This window comes from Crassostrea angulata, chromosome 9, assembly GCF_025612915.1.
Source record: "Crassostrea angulata isolate pt1a10 chromosome 9, ASM2561291v2, whole genome shotgun sequence".
Taxonomy (NCBI): Eukaryota; Metazoa; Mollusca; class Bivalvia; order Ostreida; family Ostreidae; genus Magallana; species Magallana angulata.
Window position 1 is genome coordinate 32584806 of NC_069119.1, and position 23754 is coordinate 32608559.

At 32.8% G+C, this 23754-nt stretch overlaps 1 protein-coding gene and 1 long non-coding RNA gene across 2 annotated transcripts; one reads left to right on the plus strand and one right to left on the minus strand.

Moving 5' to 3' along the window:
• Nucleotides 1-146: 146 nt before the first annotated feature.
• Nucleotides 147-5995, minus strand: LOC128163376 (uncharacterized). Its single transcript, XM_052826956.1, has 6 exons — nucleotides 5779-5995; nucleotides 3554-3664; nucleotides 3228-3306; nucleotides 2603-2776; nucleotides 2053-2153; nucleotides 147-248 (listed from the first exon to the last, which is right to left on the minus strand). Exons 1-6 carry the CDS (start codon nucleotides 5917-5919, stop codon nucleotides 231-233), a joined length of 624 nt encoding a protein of 207 aa, XP_052682916.1. The 5' UTR covers nucleotides 5920-5995; the 3' UTR covers nucleotides 147-230.
• A 22-nt stretch (nucleotides 5996-6017) lies between these two features.
• On the plus strand, nucleotides 6018-7022 carry LOC128163377 (uncharacterized). The gene is made up of 3 exons (XR_008240781.1): nucleotides 6018-6129; nucleotides 6216-6295; nucleotides 6620-7022. It is a non-coding gene; the product is annotated as an uncharacterized LOC128163377 (long non-coding RNA).
• Nucleotides 7023-23754: the final 16732 nt, after the last annotated feature.

Genomic DNA, 23754 nt, shown 5'->3' on the forward strand with positions numbered 1-23754 from the left:
TGACGTTGTGGTTGTGTATTAAATTGATATTTTATTTTTTTATGATCTTTGTTGTTTTTTTCAAAAATTTTCTATAAGTATTCAAACAGTAGCCTTTGTATATGACATTATAAAATGGAAAAAGATAGTTATAAACAAAACAAGGATAAATTTGATAAATTTAATTAAAAATATGAAATATCTACGAATACAAAAAAAATCCTTGGGATGATCTACGATGGTGCTGAGTTTCACCCAACAACGGTATTCTGTAAAATAAAGAGAAATAAAATTTAGAATATGATATAAACAGTATTACCGCTAAATTTAATAAATGGGTATTTTTATTCATCGTGTGTAAGCATAGGATCGGAAGACCTATGGTTAAACGTATGCATTAGATTGTCCTTTTGATTACCTCAACTTACATATGATACTTAAACAGTAAAAAACAGATATACAGCGAAACAATTGGTATTCCTATATAATAAATGTCAATCATTTTCAAAAAACTAATTGCTTTAATACATTTTAAAGTGGCAGTTTCAGGAACTTGGCTGTACATGGTGTTATAGGCCATTTCGTCATACGTGTAAAACATTTTTTGCTACAACCGTGTTTCAGCAACTAAAACCCGATATACACCTGTAGTTAGAATTAATAATTATTGTTATACTTTCATGTTAAATACTGAAATCTGATTGGTTAGAAGCAGTTAATAATATTTACTATTACCCTCAGCGTTAGCAACGCACTTGGCAACGGGTAACATTAAAAAATGTTACATGCGCGAAAATTATGCGCGTACGGTTTGCTGTAGAATTCACGTTATTCCTATATAAAAGCAGTAAAATTTTCTTAAAAATTTTAAAAAAGACATTCAGTATAACAAAATAAATAGTGCCTGTTTGGGAGGATAACAGTTGAAATTGACACCCCTCGAAAACCATTGTCAACCTCCGCTTCGCGTCGGTTGACAATGGTTTTCTCGGGGTGTCAATTTCAACTATTACCCTCCCAAACAGGCACTATTTATATATGAACACTGTTTCCCACCGAAAGTGTATATCTAATTTAAGTAGAATGATAATTTGTACAATTGAGTGTGATTACAGGATTTAATTCGGAATGAGAAAATGCAGATTGTTCGGAATGGGTCTACATATATCTTGAGTGCGTTCAAGATCGTAGCTGCTACATGTACGTAGGCTACGCAGTTGAACGACAAGCTAGCGTAGCCGCTACGTAGATATTTCATCAAATTCAAGATGGCTACCTCAGTTACCACGTTGCAACAAACCTTAAATTATGGTAAGAAATTATCAAATTCAGTGTTATTTTGTTCATCCTATAAGTTAATATGAATTATAGCATGCACATGTTCGCATGAAAATGAACAAATCATGCTGATGTAGTAAGTTTTTAGTTGAATACATGTATTTCCAACTTCTAATCAGAGACGTAGCGGCTAAACTACTGGTCCGTTCAATAGACCGAGAATAGCGGCTAGACTAGCTGTTACGATCTTGTACGCAGCCCAGTTCATCAAACCGACGCTCCTCTTTGCGGATAATCATTTTACGGTGATTTTCATGGAATCATATAGTGATTTACTCTTATATAGTGAAATTAAGTAGGGTATAAATAATATTAACAAGTATTTCCTTTAAAGGAATGATCGCCATTGTAATATCATTGGTCAGCTCTGTTAATGTAATACGGCATTATGCTACATGCATTAACCATGATAAATAACATATACAGCACCGTTTGTTGGTTTCCGAAATAGCAAGGTATGTATTAGCTTTACTTTTAGTAGGCGAATTATACTTCCGATTTATATTCTTACGCATAATTATGTGAAGAAAAACGTGATTTGAATCATAATGTATGCAACTGTATAAATGTTTTATTTTCAAGGCAAACGGATACGAGTAACGTTTTTAGTAATCTGCGTGTAATTGAAGATTTAAATGAGGTAACCGTTGTCTAATAAAGTAGTGCAAGGCGCAATGCGTGCGCAAATAGTAAAATTTGCCTCATGCCTCATATGGAAATCACGTGACGACTTACCGCCATTGGGGCCGCAATACACATGGCAGGGATAGAAAAGACAGCGTTGTTTGAGATTCCGGGGGTGATGCTACTGAACCCGAGAGAGCCAATAACGTTATCTACAATGGAAGGAAAGAAATATGGAAGTGTGAATAAATAATTATTCGCGACGTTGAAAGAACATTTCTCCTATTAAAGAGAATGATTTGTGTTCGTTAGCTTTTGATTTTGACATGATTAAAGATGTTCATATTCAAAGCTTATAAAAATATATGCGTTATATTAACTTTAATTGTTGAATGAAGGATATCCTTGGTTGACGCTGTTTTTACTAGGATTAAAATGTATATAGGTCTATAGATAGTCTTAAAAAGAAAATCTTGGATTAAAAAAAAATCTTGAATTTTTGCTCAGAGTTTCTATAAGTTTTCTAGTGTGCAGTAACGGTTTTATTATTATGAGAGCTAACATGATAAATAAATAAAACAATTGCTCTCTAGATGTTCTGATAAAGTTGGTTTTTTTTTTTAATTCACGACGTAAAAAATCATGTAATAGTATGACGTACTTCCGGCTTCATCAGTGCCGTGGAAAGAGGCTCCAACGGGGATACATCCCTCAGACACAGACATTGTAGTGGGGTACCCGTTCAGTGTACTATGGTACACAGAGATGGGTATTTTCTGAGTTCCTGCTCCGAGGTACGTGTTGACGATCAGGGTGGAGTTATCTCCGTTTGTTCCTTAGATGTACAATATATATACATAGCATGTATAATTAGTACAATCAACACAGCAACAATTTTATGAAAAATTAACATTGTTATAAATAGAGAATTAGCATTAGATTTTTTGGGGGAATCTTTCAGTTACATAGAATTTTCTAAATTTTCTCAAAGATTATCATTTGATATGTTTCAAATAGGAAAAAAAATCTGTTTTCAATTTTTTCAGTCATTTCTCCAAAAAAATATATTTTAGGATCTGAAAGTTTTCATGGTTTATTTTATTTCACTCTCAATTTGTGTCATTTTTTAAAAATAAAAATAATACAATTAATTTTTGCAAGCAGTTCAAAGCTTAACCGAAAAATCTAAGTAAAGATGAACACTACTCACAAAAAAATCTAGAGGGTAAGGTGAATAAAAATATTTTTGTTGATAATTATATGCTTTGAAAAAATTGAATGATTACCTAAACAGGAAACTTCCCGCTCTGTAAGTAAAGACTTGGTACAGCTGTTTGCGTCCATGTCCAAGGTGTATTGTACTTTCTTAAAGGTAAAATAGTTAGATACATGTACATGAAGATACAGAGAGAGAGAGAGAGAGAGAGAGAGAGAGGGGGGTTGTTCGCCCCCCCCCCCCCCTCTTTAGAAAATTCACCCACTGTAAATTCATTTTCATCAATTTACCGAAAATAGACATCGGACATATCCAAGCCCCTTTCCCAACCTACCCCCCCCCCCTTTCTACTCTGGGGAAAATTAATTGGATCCGCGCATGAGTTGGTTTATTTACCGAGGTGAAATCCCTGATGATTCTGATTTGTGACGTCTTTCCGGCGGTGACAACAGTCCCGGACAGTGCTAGCAGGTGCTTGGTGTAGTCCACAGAGACGATGTATTGAAACTACAAAATAAAGACAACAATTTACATTTTCTAGTTTCTTCGTGATAACCCTTGGAATCAAATATGTAACGTTTATGTAACAGAGACACGTTTTGCTTCTGCTTCCTTTGGCACTCCAGTCCATTACTCTACCGATCGAGCTAAATGGTTAACCCACTAGCCAGAGCTAGTAGGAATGTCATATACATGTACCTGGCACTACCACATATAGTCCAATGCATTTCATTAATGACGCAAATGGCGTACTGTTGTGGGCGGAGTTTGCATAATTATACGAAATGAAAAAGTGTCAAATGCTGAAAATTATATTGATATAAGAAATAATTTTATAATTTCATAAAGAATAGATAAATCATTTCATTCATGTCCTTAGTAAAAACTGCTAAAATGTGTTTTGTTAATATTGAAGAAGTAATGTGCCCAACGGAGCCTTACCAAATCATTTGTCAACAAACTATGTTCGACCGAAAATTGCAAAGATGAAGGTGGTTTGAAACACAAAACACAAACAATATTGATTTGATGATTATTTGTGGTGCCTCCTTTGAATGTTATGGACTGTCCGGCGTTATCGTTTCTTTGTAGCAAAATTAGTTAATAAGAAATATCCGGCAAATATGTAAGGATCTTTGATCTGTGTGTACCTCAGATCGCTATTTCATTCAACAAGAGGCCAACAGGCCTTAACGGTCACCTGAGCACCATACCTCATACATAGACCTGTCAGGAAATCCCATACCTGCATTTGAATAAGTTTCATTCTGGAGTAAAAAAAAATCTAAACTATGGTAATAACCACCTTCCCTACCCGAAATCTTGCATCAAGGACTATATGAAACCTATAATCTTGGTGAAAATAGAGGGGCGCGTCTTTTAACCGCAATGAACCACAATGAACTTCATTAGATATTCTCTAAAAGATATAAAATGTAATTAAGATTTATTAATATACCTCAAACTTTTGGACGGCATAATATGTTATGAAATTAATGCTTTAATTTTCAATTATGTACGTGTACTCAATTCACATTTTATTTATGTGTAATTCAATTATTTTAGTAACGCTTAGATAGAGAGCTCGAGATATTATGATAAATATGAGGAACTAGACATATCCAGAATTTTTTAACCAAATAAATTGGAAAGGTAAACCCATTCTCGTCAATCGTCATAAACCTAATCCGGGGGGAGGGAGGGGGGTAAACAGTCATGAAGTTTCACGAATAAATAACAGCAATGTTCTTGCTTTGTTCAATACACCTGTAGCAAAAAACAAAAGAAACAAACAGTACATCGCCCAACATCATCTCAAGCCATGGATTTTGTGTCCATTCTATTTCGTGGAAATAGAATTGACACAAAACCCGTGGCTTGAGACGATGATCGTCCAAGTTCACTTGCCCTTTGATAACTTTATCATTTTTTTTAATACTAGTTTCGCTAACAATATCAGTTTGTCTGTCGAACTCTTCTTCCAAAATGAGCTCTGTCAATGACCTAATTCATCCATTCACCTTTCCTATCTTCGTATGGAACTAACAGAGTGTGAACATTATGGTCAAACTGGACTCTTTTCATTGACAACTTTGCCTGTTTTGCGTTCATCTTGTGTCAAAACTGTTTTGCAATCGACAAGAACGCAACGTCACTGGATAAACGCGTCACGTGATTGCCGTCCATATTTCAATAGTCGGTAAGCAGCAAATTATACATGGCGACATGGCAAATGTTATGTCTTTTACCTTATATTTCTTTCTTCAATTTCTTCAGGTAGTAATTTACAAACAGTGGTTCCTCGACAAAAAACACTTATTAGGTTTGTTACTGATAGTTTACTGAAATATGTCGTGTTGTCAATCAGTAACAAACCTAACAAGTAATTATATACTGTATACAGGGATATTTTTGCCCCGTGTTATATTCGTCCTTCCTTACTTACAGTTTCGCACCGTCTTAAATTCGCCCAAACATAGTTGTGTTTTAAGAGAGACAATTTGAGACATTAGAATTCGCCCGCCGACAACGAGGGCAAAAGGGATGAAAACAAAACAGGGGCGAATATTTCCCTGTACACTGCAGTAGTATGCAACAAATACCTCTACCCTCCCACTCACCTTGGTGCTGATGGGAACTTTTGCTGCTGGTTGAACAGTGTCCATGACACCCGCCTCAATCCCCTCCCACTGGGACGGAAAGCAGCATTGCTGATGAGAGGAACCAAACACAGACAACAACAGGAGCAAGAGACAGAGCATGGCGGCGGGTTACAGGTGAGAGGTACTAACAACAAATGACCCGGTCTGTAGAGTAACGCTATGGATTGAGATAGTGTCAAGAGCTATGGCTTACTACGGCTGGACGTATATACTGGTACTTGTTGATAAGTCACGTTTGGGATCTAGATTATTAACCTATGGTAGAACGAGTGTGGACGTTTACTCACAAGGCGTTTAATCTTCCATAAGGTATCCAAACCATCTGTACTGCTTCAGTATGATTGTATATTCTCGGTCTCACCACTGCAAACTTTCCATTTGTTATTGTTTTGCAGGTTCAGTTTTGTTTGAGACTGGAGTTTGTAACAAAATTGTGGATAGAGTGAAATCGTGGTCTGTGACTGGTCTGTTACCGGTATCGAATGCTTAAAGTTTTCCCTTATTTCATCTACTTTGGCAATATGACAATGAAGCTTGATCATTTTCACAAATTTTAAGGGAAAAAAATAAAGTTATTACATATATAGCCTTGCCACTGCCAAATTAAGTTTATACATCAATTTTGAACTTTATTCTTAGCTGAAAATTAATAAATGGCCGCAAGCAAGTATACATAGTTTTCTTTGCCAAATCCACAACCATTTTGTTTGGAGAAAAACCTAATAGGGGCTAGGGGATGGGGTATTATCTTACATAGAAATGATTTTCTTTAAAACTTCTGAACCATTTTGTCAAATAGGGGCTGGTGATAGAAAACACACAACTATTTGGATAAAATTCATTTACAATCGCAAATCTTGAGAGATCCAATATGTATATGATGTGAGTGGAAAAAGTATCTGAGCGTTTCTGCGGAGTTATTATGACCGCTCGTCTAGTTCAATCGGACAGTCAGAGATACTTGTAGACTTTGGTTGGACGAGACTATTTGTGATTATATTGTTTTTAAAAGTTAAGAAATCATTTTTTTTAAAGTGAAATACATGCTATTTTGTATCTTTGCATTTTAATCATAAAAAAGAAGAAATTCAAAGGTTATTATTATTTTATTATGATTTCCGCTGCGTATCGAGTATGTATTTATGTTAGTATTTGGAGTAATCTGACCGAAAACAAATGTTCATTAATAAACAGATGTGATAAATTATTTTGTGCTTTACAATTTGCTTTATGATTTTGTTTTCTTTTTACAATTCAAGATTTTAGCTCTAGGACCCTTTAATATTTTAAACACGTGCGTGCAATAATTTATCCACGTAATCAACTTTATTCATCTGTCTTTAAGTAGATTTGCAAAAAATTCAATCTTCTCATTTTAATTATTTTAAAAAACAAGTTGTTTGGGCTTTTTTAAGCTTAAGTCATGATTTAAAAAAAAAAGAATTATCATGACCAATAGGAACCATAATGGGATATACAGACAATATGAAATCTGATTTGTACGTGTAAAACGAATTTTAAAAATTAAAAGGATTTTTTCAAAAAAAAATTGTGATCATAGTGGCAATTTTTCTTCTTTCTTCTGATATTAAACCGAATAGGGTGAACATAAATAACTACTTGTATGTACTTGTAACTTGTATGCTCTATATAAAAAGTATTACTGTGCATGGAATGTTTATACGCTGTTAGACATGTACTTTTATTTTATATAATAAAGCTACATAGCAAATATCACTATTATTATAAGTATTGCTATTAGCAATGCGTAGGACATTAATACACGGGTGAGCAATGTGGCCCATAGGCCTCTTGTTCTTTCTTGTCATATAAAAATTGCGGTATCCTTCAAGCCTGTGTTACTTTAATATTTTCGAGCTGAGAACACAACATGCACATTAGATCTATTTTTTGTATTTGAAAAAAAAAATTCTTCAGTGTTTTACTTTCATCTTCAAAAATTTCTCTCATAAAGTACACGTTTACGGGTTTTTTTTTCAATAGTATTGATAAATCATACCTGACTGTTTTGTATGAAAAAAATAAGAAAATAAAAGCGATATTCATAAACTTTGTATTATTTACTCCTAAAAACACCAATATCTATTCTAAACCGAGAACATACATGGAACAAGAGTTACTCCGCCTTCTACATGTAAAAATTCTTTCGGTGATTTAATACATTTCTACATGGTAATAGTCCGCCATTGATAATAGAGACCTGACGATTTCGGGGATGAATTTGTAACTAAGCGTACCTGCAAGCTCTGCAACTTGGGAGATATAGAGGATGAATTCCACTTCCTCTCTTAATTGTAGTTTAATTGAATTATTGATGATTACGGTAATGATTTAATGAGAGTGTCGGACTAACATTCTTAATTTTAACTAGAGGTAGTCTATTTCAAACTTGTATTTGTAATTTGTTCAATACAATGAGAGAATTTTGTATACATTTACATGTATTACTAGATCTCTTTCAAATTTCGACAAAGAAAATTCTCAAGCATGAATTCAATATTATCACAGGATATTAAATATTTTTTTTTTTACAGAAAGAAGTTTCTGTGCTTTACAAGTAGGTTAAAGTTTAACCCAACAAAGCAATTAACTCAAAAGAAGTCTCTCCAGTTTTCGTTGAACAATAAAACTATTTTAATCGAATCGAAGGTTTTAAAACTTATTTGATAAAGACGGTTTAAATGGAATATTTCATTGTAAGAAAATCTTTACAAATACTCACTGACCAATAGCATGATACAAGCACACTAAATTAATATTTTTACAATGTAAGATTGGCCATGGAATTTTTTTTTACAAACGGGTTTTTAATCTGCCAATGAATTTTTAAAAGCTTGTGGCCTTGACCTTAGAATTAATCAAAGATGAAAGCTGCAATGGATTCGGGTAAAAGTGACAAATTGATATCCATGTATACACTAGATTTTGATTTTTAAAAAATGTTTGCGACTTGACAAAGATTCCCACAAATCAACATTATACTATGAATGATGATGACTAGGGTGCGATAGATTTGTCAAAGCAAACTTTAAGAGGGCTGGATAGGCGCGGTCATTTTAGGCTATATTTATCTTCTTTGAAAGAAGAGTTCTGTATGAAAATATAGGGAAATACCAACAATAATAGTTTATAGCTTAACAAGTCTCATTTTAAAATGTAGGTACATCAGATTAGCCATTTGTTGGCCACTAAGCCTCCTGTTACAATGTACATGTACAATGTCCAAACAATTGCATAATATGAAAGTCGAATTGCGAAATCCGGTCAAAAGGTAGATAACTGTTGCTTTTATCACAGCTGTCAATGTTTAATATGTCTCTCTATCTTTGGTTGTATCATGTTGTAAATACAGATATGTACATGTAGCCATGTGAGGTCTTGACTATAGGTCTCGTTTTATCAGATAGCTACATACAATAAGTCATCTGCAGACCTACAAACATGAGACAAATTGACTTGAAATATTAGTTGTAACTTTAATTCTTGAGGAGAGGACTAAAAAAGGCACAACCTTATGTCCAATCCTATAATGTACTTATTTGCAAAATTAAATATTTGTTTAATTATTTAAAATGAAAAATCTGCATTTTATTTGTTTGTTTGTTTATTTGTTAATTTGTTTATTTATTTATTGTAATTACACAAATTTTCACTCACCATTAGAACAATATTCACTTAATAAAAACCTCTCGCGCAGAAAATTTCATCTTTCTTGTTTCGGATCAATTTTTGTAAAATACTCTACATATAATTTCAAAGTTTTGTTTTTGGCGATTAAGGTTGGGCTGAACAGTCTTTGCTTTTGAAGATACATGTAGTTTAAATCTCCTTAGGAAAAAGAGTTTGTCTTGTACAGGCTACGTGACTGTTATATAAAAAGAAAGTATGGGAAAGTACTTAATTGCATGAAGTTAAGATTGAAGTCTAAAGATATACTAGTAACTTTAAAAAGTTTACTTATTATCAATTTATGGCCATATAGAAAGAAATAATACTTTTTAGCTAGATCTATTTTTTGACAACCTAGAATCCTTCATATTGTGGAAGACCCAACTGTTCATACATACACGTGCATACTGCACGTTAACCATGCAGAGACGATTTTTCTTCAGCACAAACGAGCAAACTTCCTCATTCTTTTTTTAAAAAAACGGCCGTTTATTGACCAGATGAAAACATTTGTCCTTTTCAGTTATTTTGTTTTTAAATGCCTCCATTTTGGAAGTCATTTACCTCATTCAATAAATACAATTCAAGAGGTGTACGGTGACCTAGAAGTACTTTTAAATGTATGCTTTTCACTGACCAGAACGGTGGTATGTTCAATGTTGTCTCATTTCCATAATTTAGATATCAATCAAGTTTGGTCACTGACCTCAATTCTTTTCATCCATTATTAACAAATTGGCCTCTTTTTTTTCTTGAGGACTTTTGAGGACATAGTCCATTCAAATTCAGTCGGAATTTTAAACAAAAAATTCGGGTCATGGCGTCCTTAATTATGTTGGACCAAACTCCGATTGAGTATTACTTTTAAACTTTTTGAAACGTACACACTGACTTACATGTAATACCCTTGATTTTACTTCATTAAGAAAATAACTTGTATTTAATGTCTTGTCTGTGTTATCCATTAAGTAGAGCTCCGCTATTACCGTGTCCGGCTTGATTTTTATTACTTCCGGTACCATGCAAGATAAGTTAGAACGCTTCATTTAAATTTTTTTATGATTTAACATTTATGATTTAACATTTATGATTTAACATTGCATTATTACATTCATACAAAATCTTTCGGTTCTACTCAAAATTTTAACTTAATTCAGTTTAAATTGTAGCTAAGGTACATGTATATTTATGTATTTTTTATACACTCTTAAATAACAATAATCTTATTTTGCTTCAATCAGAGCGTCTGAAATGTTTTAACCATTTGGACAAATACTCTGACCTATGGATTTTATCAAATGTTATCAAAAGACAATTAAGATGAAAAACCGGAAGTTTTATAGACTAAACAAATAACATTATTTAGAATAAAACCGTCTCGCGGTGTTATCCCCGAAACAAATACCGAGATTATGTAGAACAAACTAAATTAATCCGAAATGATACAAGTATATCCGTCTTAGTTTTGCTTTACATATTGCTTTGAAATTAAGTAGATTTATTTTGTGTTCATACATGTATTTCCTTTAGATCAATCGTTGTAAGTAAATGTACACATTCTCTAGTTACTTTTTCTGACATTATTTTTTTTTTTTCAAGCACATTAAAAGTTATTTTAGGCTACAAAGCAAATCCTCCCTTAACTACATCCTATTTGAATCTGTTTTGATTTGCAGAGTAAAGTTTTTTTAAATTTTGTGAATTACAAATCCTGTATCGTCAACGATCTTTTGTAATCTATGTAATTTTACTACCTAATGTCACGAAAGATTTTAAATCCCAAATTACCATTACACGGTGATTGAGAATAATTGCATCATTTTACTTTAACGCCATTTATTCACAGTTGACTTGAGTTTGGAATATCGGCTATCAAAATCTACGTAAAATTATCGACATTTTTCCCCTTACAAACCATAAGGTTTTGGGTCGTTTTTCTAAACCATTATTTTGATATGCGTTAAATTATTGACATTTTTCCCCACAAACTTGGACATTTTGGCTTGTGTGTGAGTGTGTTTTTTTCAAATAACCATTTTATTGTTTCGTGAATTTACATCTTTGCTTCAATAACATTTAGCTTGACTTATGTAATTTTTGTTTTCTGATAAGTTAACATTTCTTTATATAACTAAGCTCTCAAACTATTGATTTATATTATCCATGCATATTTTATTCTGATATATTTACATTTTACAGTGTTTAGTGATAACAATACCAATCAATGTATAGACCAATACAGTCCACCAATGACGCAAATTATATAATGCGGGGCGCAAGCGGGGTTTATTAATAATCAATTTGATAGGTATTTTTTTCAAGTTTTTATATATTGAATTGAATTGGATTCAAGCGGGGTTTGCATATTAAACGAAAAGGAAATCGTGTAAATGTCAACAGTTCATCATTTAATCGTAAAGCTGCTGAAAAATACAAGTGATGAAAAATCAGTCTATGAATATTATGAGGGGATCGTTATGGTCTGGGGGGGGGGGGGTGTTGAGATCAAATCTAAAAAAAAAAAAAAAAAAGACTGTGAGGCTTCATGATAGATTTCTTCCTACATACATCGCTGATATTGGTCACCACATAATTCTCAAATAATATTCTCAAAAACTGATTTCTTATTCCTCAAATAGAACACCTCTATATGCATGTGTTTACAACCCTTCCGAGAGTTAAAACTTCTGACATCAAATACGAGAGAGGTTTTTTTTTTTCCTAGAATGAGAAGAAATTAGAGGAGAATTACAGGTGTACTTTATTTATTGATGACATTGTCAACGTAATTTTTTTTCTTCATTCGCGGCAAGAGGGCATTTTATTGCAATCTTCGATAGTCTTCGGGAATTATTGATTTATAGATTTTGTTTCCGCGAAGATAGTTATAATAATTATAGCAGACCTATAAAAAGAGTACTTTATCAGTTCAACCTTACAAAATACAAATTTTGAACTTTTTTTCTTGTACAGCATTTATGTAAAGAATGTTTTAGTCTTAACCTAACAATCGAAGTCAAATCGAAGGATATATATGAATTTTATATTTATATATAGATTTTCTTTTTCACGAATATAGCAGACGCTCTAGATGAAAGGAAAAGAATTATTCAATCGATCTTACCTGAATGTAATTCTAAAATAAGTGGTTCATAACTTTTTTATCTACATAACAAATGATAAGGATTTTTTTAGTCTTTAGAACTATTATGTAAGTTGAGGCAGAGTGTTTATTTGAATGATTCTGAATGTCTTGAATCTTCATTCTATCGAGGAGAGAGAGAGAGAAAGAAAGAAAGAAAGAAAGAAAGAAAGAAAGAAAGAAAGAAAGAAAGAAAGAAAGAAAGAAAGAAAGAAAGAAAAAAGGAAAAATATATGAAAGAGTTAAAGAAAGGAGAGGAAAGAAAGAAAGAAATATATGAAAGAGATAAAGAAAGGAGAGGAAAAAATATGAAAGAAAGATAGAAAGACGAATAATTTGTCCCACTTTTCTGTCAGCCATACATGGTGTTGCACAATGCGAAGCAAGATTGTTGTGTAGCAACAAGAAAACAGCTTCTACACAGACATACATGTAAGGAAGATAAAAATGAGAGAAAAAACCACTCAATTCTTGTTCTGTTAGATAATTGCTCAACTTCGTCTTTAGATTAGATCAAATATCCTTTCTTGTTTGGTTATATATTCAGTCCTTGCGCACCGGTGACTACTGGTATCTCGTTCTTTAAGATTCGCGGCGTTCCTTCTTAATACAGGCAGTATATCAATTACCGTTTTTTAAATAATTTGTTGGTGTAATTGATACGAAAATTGTAACTTAACTATAGTTTAAATCTCCGTTTGTGATAATTTTGTTCAGTCTTTTATCACGATATCGATTTCCCTCGATACATACATGTACATTGTTGATTAGCATTTTAAAATTTGCCGATGATAAAAACTAATGAATGATATTTCCTATTCAATGTAAGATTTTCTTATCAACGTTTATATTCAGGGCAACTTTTAAGAGAGAGTAAGCAAGGTCAATCATGCACCCGAGTATTTTTTTTCTTTTCGCGTCTCTAATTTCAAAATTATATTTGATTTGTGAATGTTTTCCGATTCATCAATGCAATTTTAATAAAGTAAACGGAAAGGCGCTTTTGCAGAACACAATAATTAGACAAAAGCCATATATACGTGTATTCATATAGCCGCTAACAGTTCTGGGTATATATAGCTAACAATTGACCATGGTTGGAAATATTTTCCCATGACAAGAATGACGGAATTAATCTTTATTCTATTTTTCGTATTTGGGAAAAGTTAATGTATAAACATTTAGGTTTTATTTCGTCCATGAATGCCCATGAAACCATGTATTAAAGAATTTAACGTTATAAAGTACACCGGTGAACACATACTTGTTTTTACAGAAGGAATTAAAGGAAAAAAGTTTTTATTTTAATGTTGAAGAGGTCGTAGCCATTTTAATTGAAGAAGAAGAAGAAGAAGAAGAAGAAGAAGAAGAAGAAGAAGAAGAAGAAGAAGAGCTCTATATAAAGATATAAAAAATATTCAAATTGAAAAGCTAACAAATATGGAAATTTTATTTACCAATTGAAAAATTTATATCTTAAAACTTCGTTTCTAAAAATTTAAGGTCGTTGACCATCCAACCACCTTATAGCAATTCGAGCTGCATTTTTTTTTTCATGTTGGATATTTTCATCATGAATTTGTATTTCACTGTAAAGATTATAGTTAAAGAACCTTTTCTAGTCCTGCTTTTGTTGAAAAAGCTATTTAGATGCATTTATTGAAGCAAAAATTTCATTTTACTGTCGCCCAGTACAAAAAATTGCGGGATATATTTATTTAAAGAGAAACATTTCTTTTTATGAAATTGAATAAATTAGTTAGCATTTCAATCTTGTTAGTCATAAGTTATTTTATTATGTACATAAACATAGTGCATGTATTGGCATACCGTAATAGGATTGGGATTGGGGTGTGGATAATCTAACTGTCTAAGCCCTCTCCCAAATAATTATCATATAACAATAGGCATTAATTAATAGCGGTAAAATAAAATTCTAAAAATACGGCTAATTTAGCCTCATGGTGAACCCTTTTTGCACTATCTGCAGTAAGTAAAAAGGCAATATGATAAAATTTCTACAACTGTTTTGGTGAAAAAGAGAGTTTTAATGAGACAGGATGATCCACAGATTAACCATCATATTTGCCTTAAACTTCTATTAAATATGACATTTTTGACCTAAAACTATTATTTAGTAATAACACCATCCACATATTCTAGCTTTAAAAATTTACCATTTTCCTATATCTTAATTTCACATTCTCTAAATTTTAAAACTTTATTGCGACATTGATACAGAACTCTTCATTTCAAGGAGATAAATATAGCATTAAAAATGGCCAAGACCATCCAAACTTTTCAACACCCTCAAGGACATTCACGGAGACTAGAAAAACTTTTGACACTGACATCAGTCGGGCCATGTGGGCTAATTTCCAACTTGTCAGTGTGTAAGGAAACAAAGGAATAAAATATTCAAATCATTGCAAAACCCCATCGTTAGGAAAACACGGCCCAATATTTTGACGACGGAGGACACCTGCAATGCGTCAAGGCGGTCTTGCCGGCACTCCAAAATCTCTGATGGCACCGAGCCATCAAGTACCGCTTTGCGCTCAAAGATGAATTTATATATACACACTGAAAAGAGAGGGGAAGAAAATAGACGAATCTATAAGGTCTTGGTATTGATTTCTGCTATCCCATTGTTGATGTGGAGCTAAAATCAGTTCATAAAATCGATCTGAGTGCAGAAATAAGTGCAAACTTGTATTACTATGTAGGGTACATAAGATCTCCAGTTGATAAGCTAAAGGAATTTTACATTCATGTTTTCTTAAACGTATTCGTGCTATTTTGCTGGTTTTTTTTAATTTGTGATTAATTTCAGAACAAATTTCTGGAAATAAAATATTATGCTTCGCCTTTAAAACCAAAATTTGTACATGATATTTAATTTGTTATGCTAATTTGCCCTGTAAAAGAACAGTGCCCCAGTTATCATGAAGAGGTTAATTATACTGATGTTGATGTACATAGGATGATAAATGAATTATCGGTACACATTCACATTCAAAACGATGTGAAAATGTGTGTGGGGGGGGGGGGGGGGTTCGATTGCCCTATTTCTTTATATATATATATTTTTTTTGGATTAATTTTTTTTTCGGACGAATGAAATGATTATGTATTAGCATTGCAGAAAAAAATCATTGTGAGCTACAGCAAAAAAATGATTTGTAAACCAGAATTCGCCAGAAAAACGAAGAAAGGTCTACGAAAATTAAAAGCTAATTTCATTTTCAATATGACCATGAAGTTGTAAAGTATACACGTGTCTAGATATATTGAGGTGAGAAATTGGTATTTCCTATGTATAGATCGGCAGAACTGCATAATGCCAAAATTTACACTCTCTCTAATAATTACAGCTTCCATAACGTTTTTTGAATATGATAAAAGTAAAAGAAAAATGAGGCCAAACCCACTGAATAGAGTTATTGATAAGAGTGCAACAAAAGATATAGTTTCTATCAACAAACCGGATAGTCAGTAGGTAACCAGCAATCAAAATGACGTCAATAATGTCAATGGCTTCTTCTCTTGGACGTCGCATGCCATCAATAAAATATTCTCTTTTATTTTCTTAGCTTACGCAATTGATCGGAAATTTTTTTTTTAAGTTTAATCTACATTGCAATAGATAAAAAAACAAAACAATGTACAATGTCAGACAGAAATGAATTTTTGTATTGAACCATTTTTAATAAGAACTTGGACTTTGAGTAGTGGCGTCAAAAAGCATTATGACGTAGGCCTGTCTGTTTCGATCATTGCGGGCCTCTCAGCCATTGCTCGTTGAAATCAACAAGATTTGACTGGCTTTTGAGTCGTTTTTACTTGTTTTGATGCAAGTAAAAAATATAGATACCTGTAAAGTATAAAGTCTTGTTGAAAATGGTTCTAAATATTCGTATTCTTATACATGTAGCTTCTTATTACTTGCCCCCCCCCCCAACTCTCTCTCTCTCTCTCTCAGTTAGAAGTGGGACCGGGGGGTTAAAAATAATTGTAAATAGCTGAAAACAGAATTTAAAACGACTGCCTTAAAGAATGTACAGTGTGACGTCACTGGTCGTAAAACTGTTCTAAATATAGGGTTAAATCTTTCAGGCCAAGAATGATCATTGCTTTAATATCGGATTGGTACCTATTATAACGGATCAGAAAGTATCAACTGTTTACTAAGTGTACTCTTTATTATGTCTACGGCCGAATGAATGGACACAGGACAATAATGCTTACTCACCAGGAGCTTTGTTAATCAGAGGATTAACAAGACATTTTTAGGTCACTTCAGACGCCAATATAGAATTTAAATCCCTAACTCTCGCTACCTACATTGTCAAAGAACGTATAGCTGAAAAAACATTATTTTCTTGTAAAAGATACATATGCTTTTTAAAGGGGTTTTTTATTCATTAGAAATATACTTGTCAAAAAATTGTTATTACCTGTTGGCGTTTTACAACCAGTTGATACTGAGAGAAACTCTGATATGCTTTGAAATAATATAGGTTTATTCTTTAATTAATTTCATGTACATTTATACTTATCTGAACACAGTTTGATATTTTTGCAATTTAAGAAAAGGAAATGACACTTAGATTTATAATGATTTCGGTGGACTATTTTTCACGGCGGAAGGTTCACATACTACAACCACATTACTCCTTCAGTAAACATCCTATTCAGATTTACATATGTAATTACATAGTTTTGATCCTAGCTTACTCAAAGCGTTTGTGCTTATTGACGAGGTGGGGAGAATTTGTTGAAGGTTGTGTAATATATAAACTATTATTGATTAAACAAATAATTGAGATTATATGCATGGAATAATTCCGAATTGGTTGCGTAATTCGTCGATGTGCCTTTTATTTAGTTAATCAATACACACGTGCCTTTCAATCCCTAATACATTATATATTTCCAGTTCGAAAAGTCAGAGAATAAAACATATTCTTTTTTCAATACAGCTAAAAGCAAAACACTTTTTTACCCCTCTTTTTTTCATTTTTCATGTCATTGCTTTATATAAGTAAATTTTTGTAGTTTAAAATTTGTCGTATCTTTTAATTTTGAAGTAGATTGATAAAAAGAGTAGCATGTATCTGGTTTGTAAAGTTTGATTTTGATAGTAATTTATATATATAGATCCCTTTTTCTCGTGCAAAGTAGTCAGATAAGTGATTTCTTCAGATAATTTGAGTGGGTTGAAAACGGTGGAAAAACCTGATCGTGTATAGATGTGACTCTTGTATATCTAGGTCTAGTTCGCGATTAAAAAAAAGAACGTGCAAGCCTCTTCATTCTTGATGTGGCTCCATGTAAAGAAAATAATGCGTGCCGGTGATAAATATTCAACTTTATTGGCCATCAAATTCAAACGAACACCACATTCAGTTCGAAGTATATATGAATGTACTTCGATCTTAGACAAAATTATAACAATTTCATTTTTAAAAAAAAAGGGGGGGGGGGGGGAAGGGGTGTATCGCTAAATCTGGGATTGTACACATACACACATGTACAAATCCGGACATGGCCACTTTCCGCCTTTTCTTCTAGAGAGTCCATGGTAATTGAGTGTCCGGTTGTAAAGGAAGTGAACCGAGGATTTCTCCACAGGGGCACATAGCGGGGAAATTCGTTCCGGGTTTTTATTTAACACCGGGAAAAAATTAGTTGTTTCTAGTTTATTTAATTAGGTATGTGCACAGAGTCGTGTCATTAGCGTGATAATTAAGGAAGAATTAAAGCATATGAAAAGGAAAATTATTTTTCGCACGAGTCTTTTATTGTAATTTTGAAGCATTTTAGTTTTGACTCTATAAGACCTAAATATGTATTATTCATTGTCAATAACGAATCGTGTTATTTAATTGATGGGCTTCCAGCCGAGATTCGATATTTGATCAATATTTCTGCTGGGGTCAGCGTTGTGGACATTATTCAATATCGCAAAAAACAAATAATTTGAAATAAACAAATTCAATCTGAGCGGTCGATTAGCTATGCGACTTCATGAAACGTTGCTATGATATTTTGTGTGATGAACGTATACCTACAAATATATTTATTTTATCAATTATATCTCTTGCATATTTGTTGATATTGAATGCTAAATCCTGGGTAACAGAGGGCAAAATTAGCCCCGATTGCCCTCAATACAGCAAAACACGTCCTATATCCACATATTTAATACTTAGCGCAAACACGCTGTGTCAATATAATGCAGCTTGGCCGATTTTATTTGAACTAATCCTGTATAGTATCCTTGACCGGTATAACTATGTGTAATGGGCGAATAACCGACTCAATATAGTAACTTAGGGTTGTGGATTGTGTGCAGGGTTTTTTTTTTTTAATTGGGGATGGGGAGATCAACATGGGTGAAGAGTAACGCCGAGTTGCTCTAGCCCTTGATAAATGTCAAAATGTGTATCAGCCCTGATTTTCAGCAAACACAACTAATTAAACAGGAAAACAATTATATAAAAAACACATCCCTAAATAACTGCATTCTGAATAGTATCATTCACAACGGAAAATAATGAACGCAATAGCGCACTTTAAGCACTTAATGTAGCTTCTCATCAAATTAAGAGATGGTTAAGTGTTTTTTTAACACATCCAAAATATACTACTTATACATATCCTAGCGTAAATGAGATGAACAAAAGTTCCTTTAACGCATACGTACATCCGTCACCATAAAACACTTCATACGATAACTCAAATTGGGATCACCATGTGCTCAAATTGTCAACTCTTTAATTCTTACAAATAAAGGTTGATTCAAATTGGATAAAGACCTCGTTATTTTATAAATATTGGCGGACATAATACAATTGTATTACTTAAACCTTCTTTATTATTATCAGATATGATTTTACCCTTTTGATGAGGTCAATACCCGATTCTACATATATTGATCGAGGACGAAGTCCGAGGTTGATATACTCTCATCAGGTCTAAAAAAAAAAAAAAAAGGCAGGTAATGACCCATCTCCAAATATCTTAATTGTTTTATTACATTGTATGGTCATTGTTTGAAATTCTATTTGCCATTGTGAAGTTCTGGTCTTAAATGCAAAACACGATAAATAGCCAAGCAAGATTTGTGAGTCTGCAGACCCCCATTACTAACATTTTCTTTGCTATCATTTATATAAGCAGTTGTCAGAAACCAACCGATCTATAGCATTCTTTTTCACATTCATATACCCGTACTATTCATGCTATATATTTTTTACCTCACATCTGTATAACTTTCATTTTTCCCGTGTAAAGCAAACCCACATTGTCTTAGTCTTATATACATGTATGGTGCCCATGAACGTCACATTAAGCCATGTACAGAATGCATACTAATTTCAAATTTGAGATTTCAATGTAACTAGTGGCTATCAATAAAAATCAAATTAGGAATTTAAGCAGCACACACAAACCTTGGGAAAAAAAACCCAGCAGTGCTTAAGTTCATTAAAAAAAACCTTTGAAACTGCTATTTACTACATGTAACCTGGCTAGATTTACCAAAAGAATTTTAAAATAAATCTACCCACTTGCACTGGGCTGATATGAACTTCGATAATTTTATTTGTCCACCAAAGATTTAAAACTAGACATTCCTTATATTGTTGATAACAACTGATCGATAAGAGGATATGTTGTTCTGTTGACTTAGGCCTTAATTTTTGTATTTCAAAATGTTTTTGAAGTGACGCAAAACCGGCAGTTGGCCAATGCAATAACTAACACCCACGCACCCCCATCCCGAAACTTACAGTGAGGTTATAGGCCTATACACATGGCGTGCAGAGGACAGATAGACATTCTTTTACATCTAAGTATACAGGTAACAAGAATGTGATTGCTTCATGCATAAGAATTCCATTACTAAAGTTTAAGAATGTGGATAGCAGTATAAGTGAATGCTTTCCTCACACAAAAAAGGAAAAGCAAAATTGATAAAAATGCATACACACTCTATTAGAAATCGAAGTACATGTTTTCTCTTTTTAAATACTAGTACCACTACGTGCATGTTGATATAAATATAGGATGTGTATGTAAAGAAAAAATATTCAAATATCTAATGAAATTAGCGACCTGCAATGTTTTAATTCTTAGTCATTCAAATTCAAAGTCTTAATATTGAAACCAAAAGATTATGGTCCATAATTTCAATAGATGTGCGTGGAGCACCTCTAAAAAAATGGCTATAGCACTTTTTAAAACTTTGTTATCTAGAGGATCATACATACTGCTGCCAACAAGTCTCATATATAGGTCGCGGATTATATCTTTAGATTTTATCTTGACATCACACCTCGTCTGGATGACCATTGATTTACAACTTTGTGTTTGCTTATTGACAAACTCAATCTGGGTAGAAAGGCAGGTCAAAGTTGATTTTATGCTACTTTAATGGGCTGACATATCTTTGAACCATTTTAACAAGACCTTGGACTTTCGGTATGACGTAACTATCTATTTCTTGCATCAAAACAAGTTTAAAATAAAGATGGTCTCGAGTGAAAAAAAAGCGTATTAGCAACTTTCGACCTGCGAATCACGAGACCGAAACTATACCCATTGCGCAACAGAGATGATAGAATCAACATTTTGCAATACTGACCAAGTTTCACAATGACGTACATTCATAAAAAAAAGTAGAAGTTATGGCGTGTCGAGAACTCTTAACCTGAAAGTAATGGGAGGTCATGGTTACTTTAAACGGTTTTAACCTAATGGAAAAGATGACCTCGACAGAATGATATAGGAAGTATTAGTAGTTTTAAATGATTAAAAAGCTTGTGGGGTGTATAGAATTAAATATTATGGCTAGAAAAACCATCATACAGACTCTAGCTCTGAAATCGCAAAAATTATGAAAACTTTGAGTTATTTACATAAATCGAAAGGTTGTAAAGTAAAAGCTCCCTGCATCTTCGTTAACCAATGGTTTGCAAAGTTATAAGCATAAACTGAGCATTTCTGTGGAATGTTTGTGCATCGGGAACCCCTTGGCTAATGGATATGGACCTCATGTAAAAAATATCTGATTGTGAGAGTAGATTATAATATCTATTAATTTTATCAAACTTTGAGTACACATTCTACTGATAGATATGTTATCGTACACTGTACTTCCTCGTAGTGTACACTGTACTTCCTCGTAGTTTCGTAACCACGGAATAACTAATACTGCACCGCGGTTGATTAATATAGGCAATGTCAAAGACTTTGATACACGTACTAAAGAATGTCACTAACCGGGAAGAAATGTAATAATTGATTTGACAGTGGTTCATTCTACGCGAAGTACACGTTGTAGTTGATTTTAAAATCATGTTGGACAATTACAGTGACTCTTAATCTATTTATTCACGCTTTTAACATTTTAAGCTGTTTTGAAATCATTAAAATTTTTCACCTGCTTATGCGTGTTTCGATTTTCAATATTTCATTTATTTAATGCTTTGAAAAATAATTTGAAAGAGCAGAAGAACTATTTAGATTATTAAAAAAGAATTATACTTTTTTGTTTTTGAAACACTCATGTATCAAGCACAGTAAAATTCGACCTTATTTGTGTCATATTAAAAGTTTGAAATTTATAAATGTAAACTCATACAGGTTGTATAGGTAACAGGTAAAAGTGACAAATTCCAAATTTTCTCTGTTTCGATATAAAGCTCTTCTCTTCCGGAAGGTTCAATTCGTGTATAAAAATGGTAATGATCATCCAGCCCTCTTAATTATTTAAGTATACGGTACGTGTATATTCATGGAGTCCATAACCAGTGTTTCTAGGTAAACATGGTGTTGCATCGCATGAATGCACTCGAATAAACATAACCAGTTTTCTAAAAGCAATTTTCCCAATCAGTAACAACCATTTTTGATTCAGTTCACAATTGTATTCTGTAAAGCCGCCTGAAGTAGCATAGTTATTTTTTTCGCTCTCGAGTTTTTGACAGCTAACAAGTAAAAATCTAGCAGAATATTATTGACAAAACCAATTCAAATGTAATAATTGCTCTGTATCAAAACATTGACTAGTTTTTGCCTCACGGGTTTTAACCCCACACGCAATATTGATTTGCAAAATAATTCCATATGACTGTGTCATATCAGTGTTCCATTTTCTCCTCTTGTCTAAATGTTTAAAATAGTTTTTTATTTTCTGAATTGCGCCTAATTCAACACTTACTAAAGTCCTTGAAAGTCTTAATTTGTGCAAAAGTATGTTTAAAGGATTATGATATGGCCAAAAAGGCAATTTTACGAACATTTTACATTTCTTTTTTTTTTCAATACTTAACCAGATTTAATAGTTATAATAAAATATTCACGAACATTAGTTTACACTGAAAAATAAATGCGCCTAATTAATCTAAAGCTAGTAAAAAGATTACATTAAGCTATACTATAACACTTCTCATAATTCATAATTCCACAATAGAATTTCGATTCTTTTGTGTTACCCAACATAATATTATAAAGTACGTCTTAGACTGCAGTCTTTCCGTGAGGCGAAAAACAGTACTTTTACAACTGATATTCGTTTCTTTCGTAAAACTTTTTTAAACAAACGGATTCTTTATCATTTTCCAGCAACTTGTTTTGACCCTAATTTTTGTTTATTGATCTCGCATTTTATGCTTGCATGACTCCACTTTAATAAGTAAAAATATACATAGAAGCAAAAATAGAACGGAACAAGACGATCTTCTTGTTGAACTTATTAATACTAATACTCTTCCAAAAGTATTCCCATTGGCAACAACATCCTTGGTCTGTCGCATTTGCGAAAGAAAAGCATTGATAGGTACATGCATGCAATTATAAATCCGACTGTAGGCAATTTTGGGTTTTCAAATCTTTGACCTTCAAACTTTTGCAATAAATATTGCTGCAAAAAACTGACCTAATCCTCAGCGGTATATTGGCGGAAGACCAAAGACATGACCAAACATTTTGGTTTTGTGTAGCCTTGAATAATTTGCAAACAGAAGAATTACATAACTTAGGGTTTAACAAATATATGCTAACAGTATGTAGGCCGATTTGTTCCACTGAGCAAC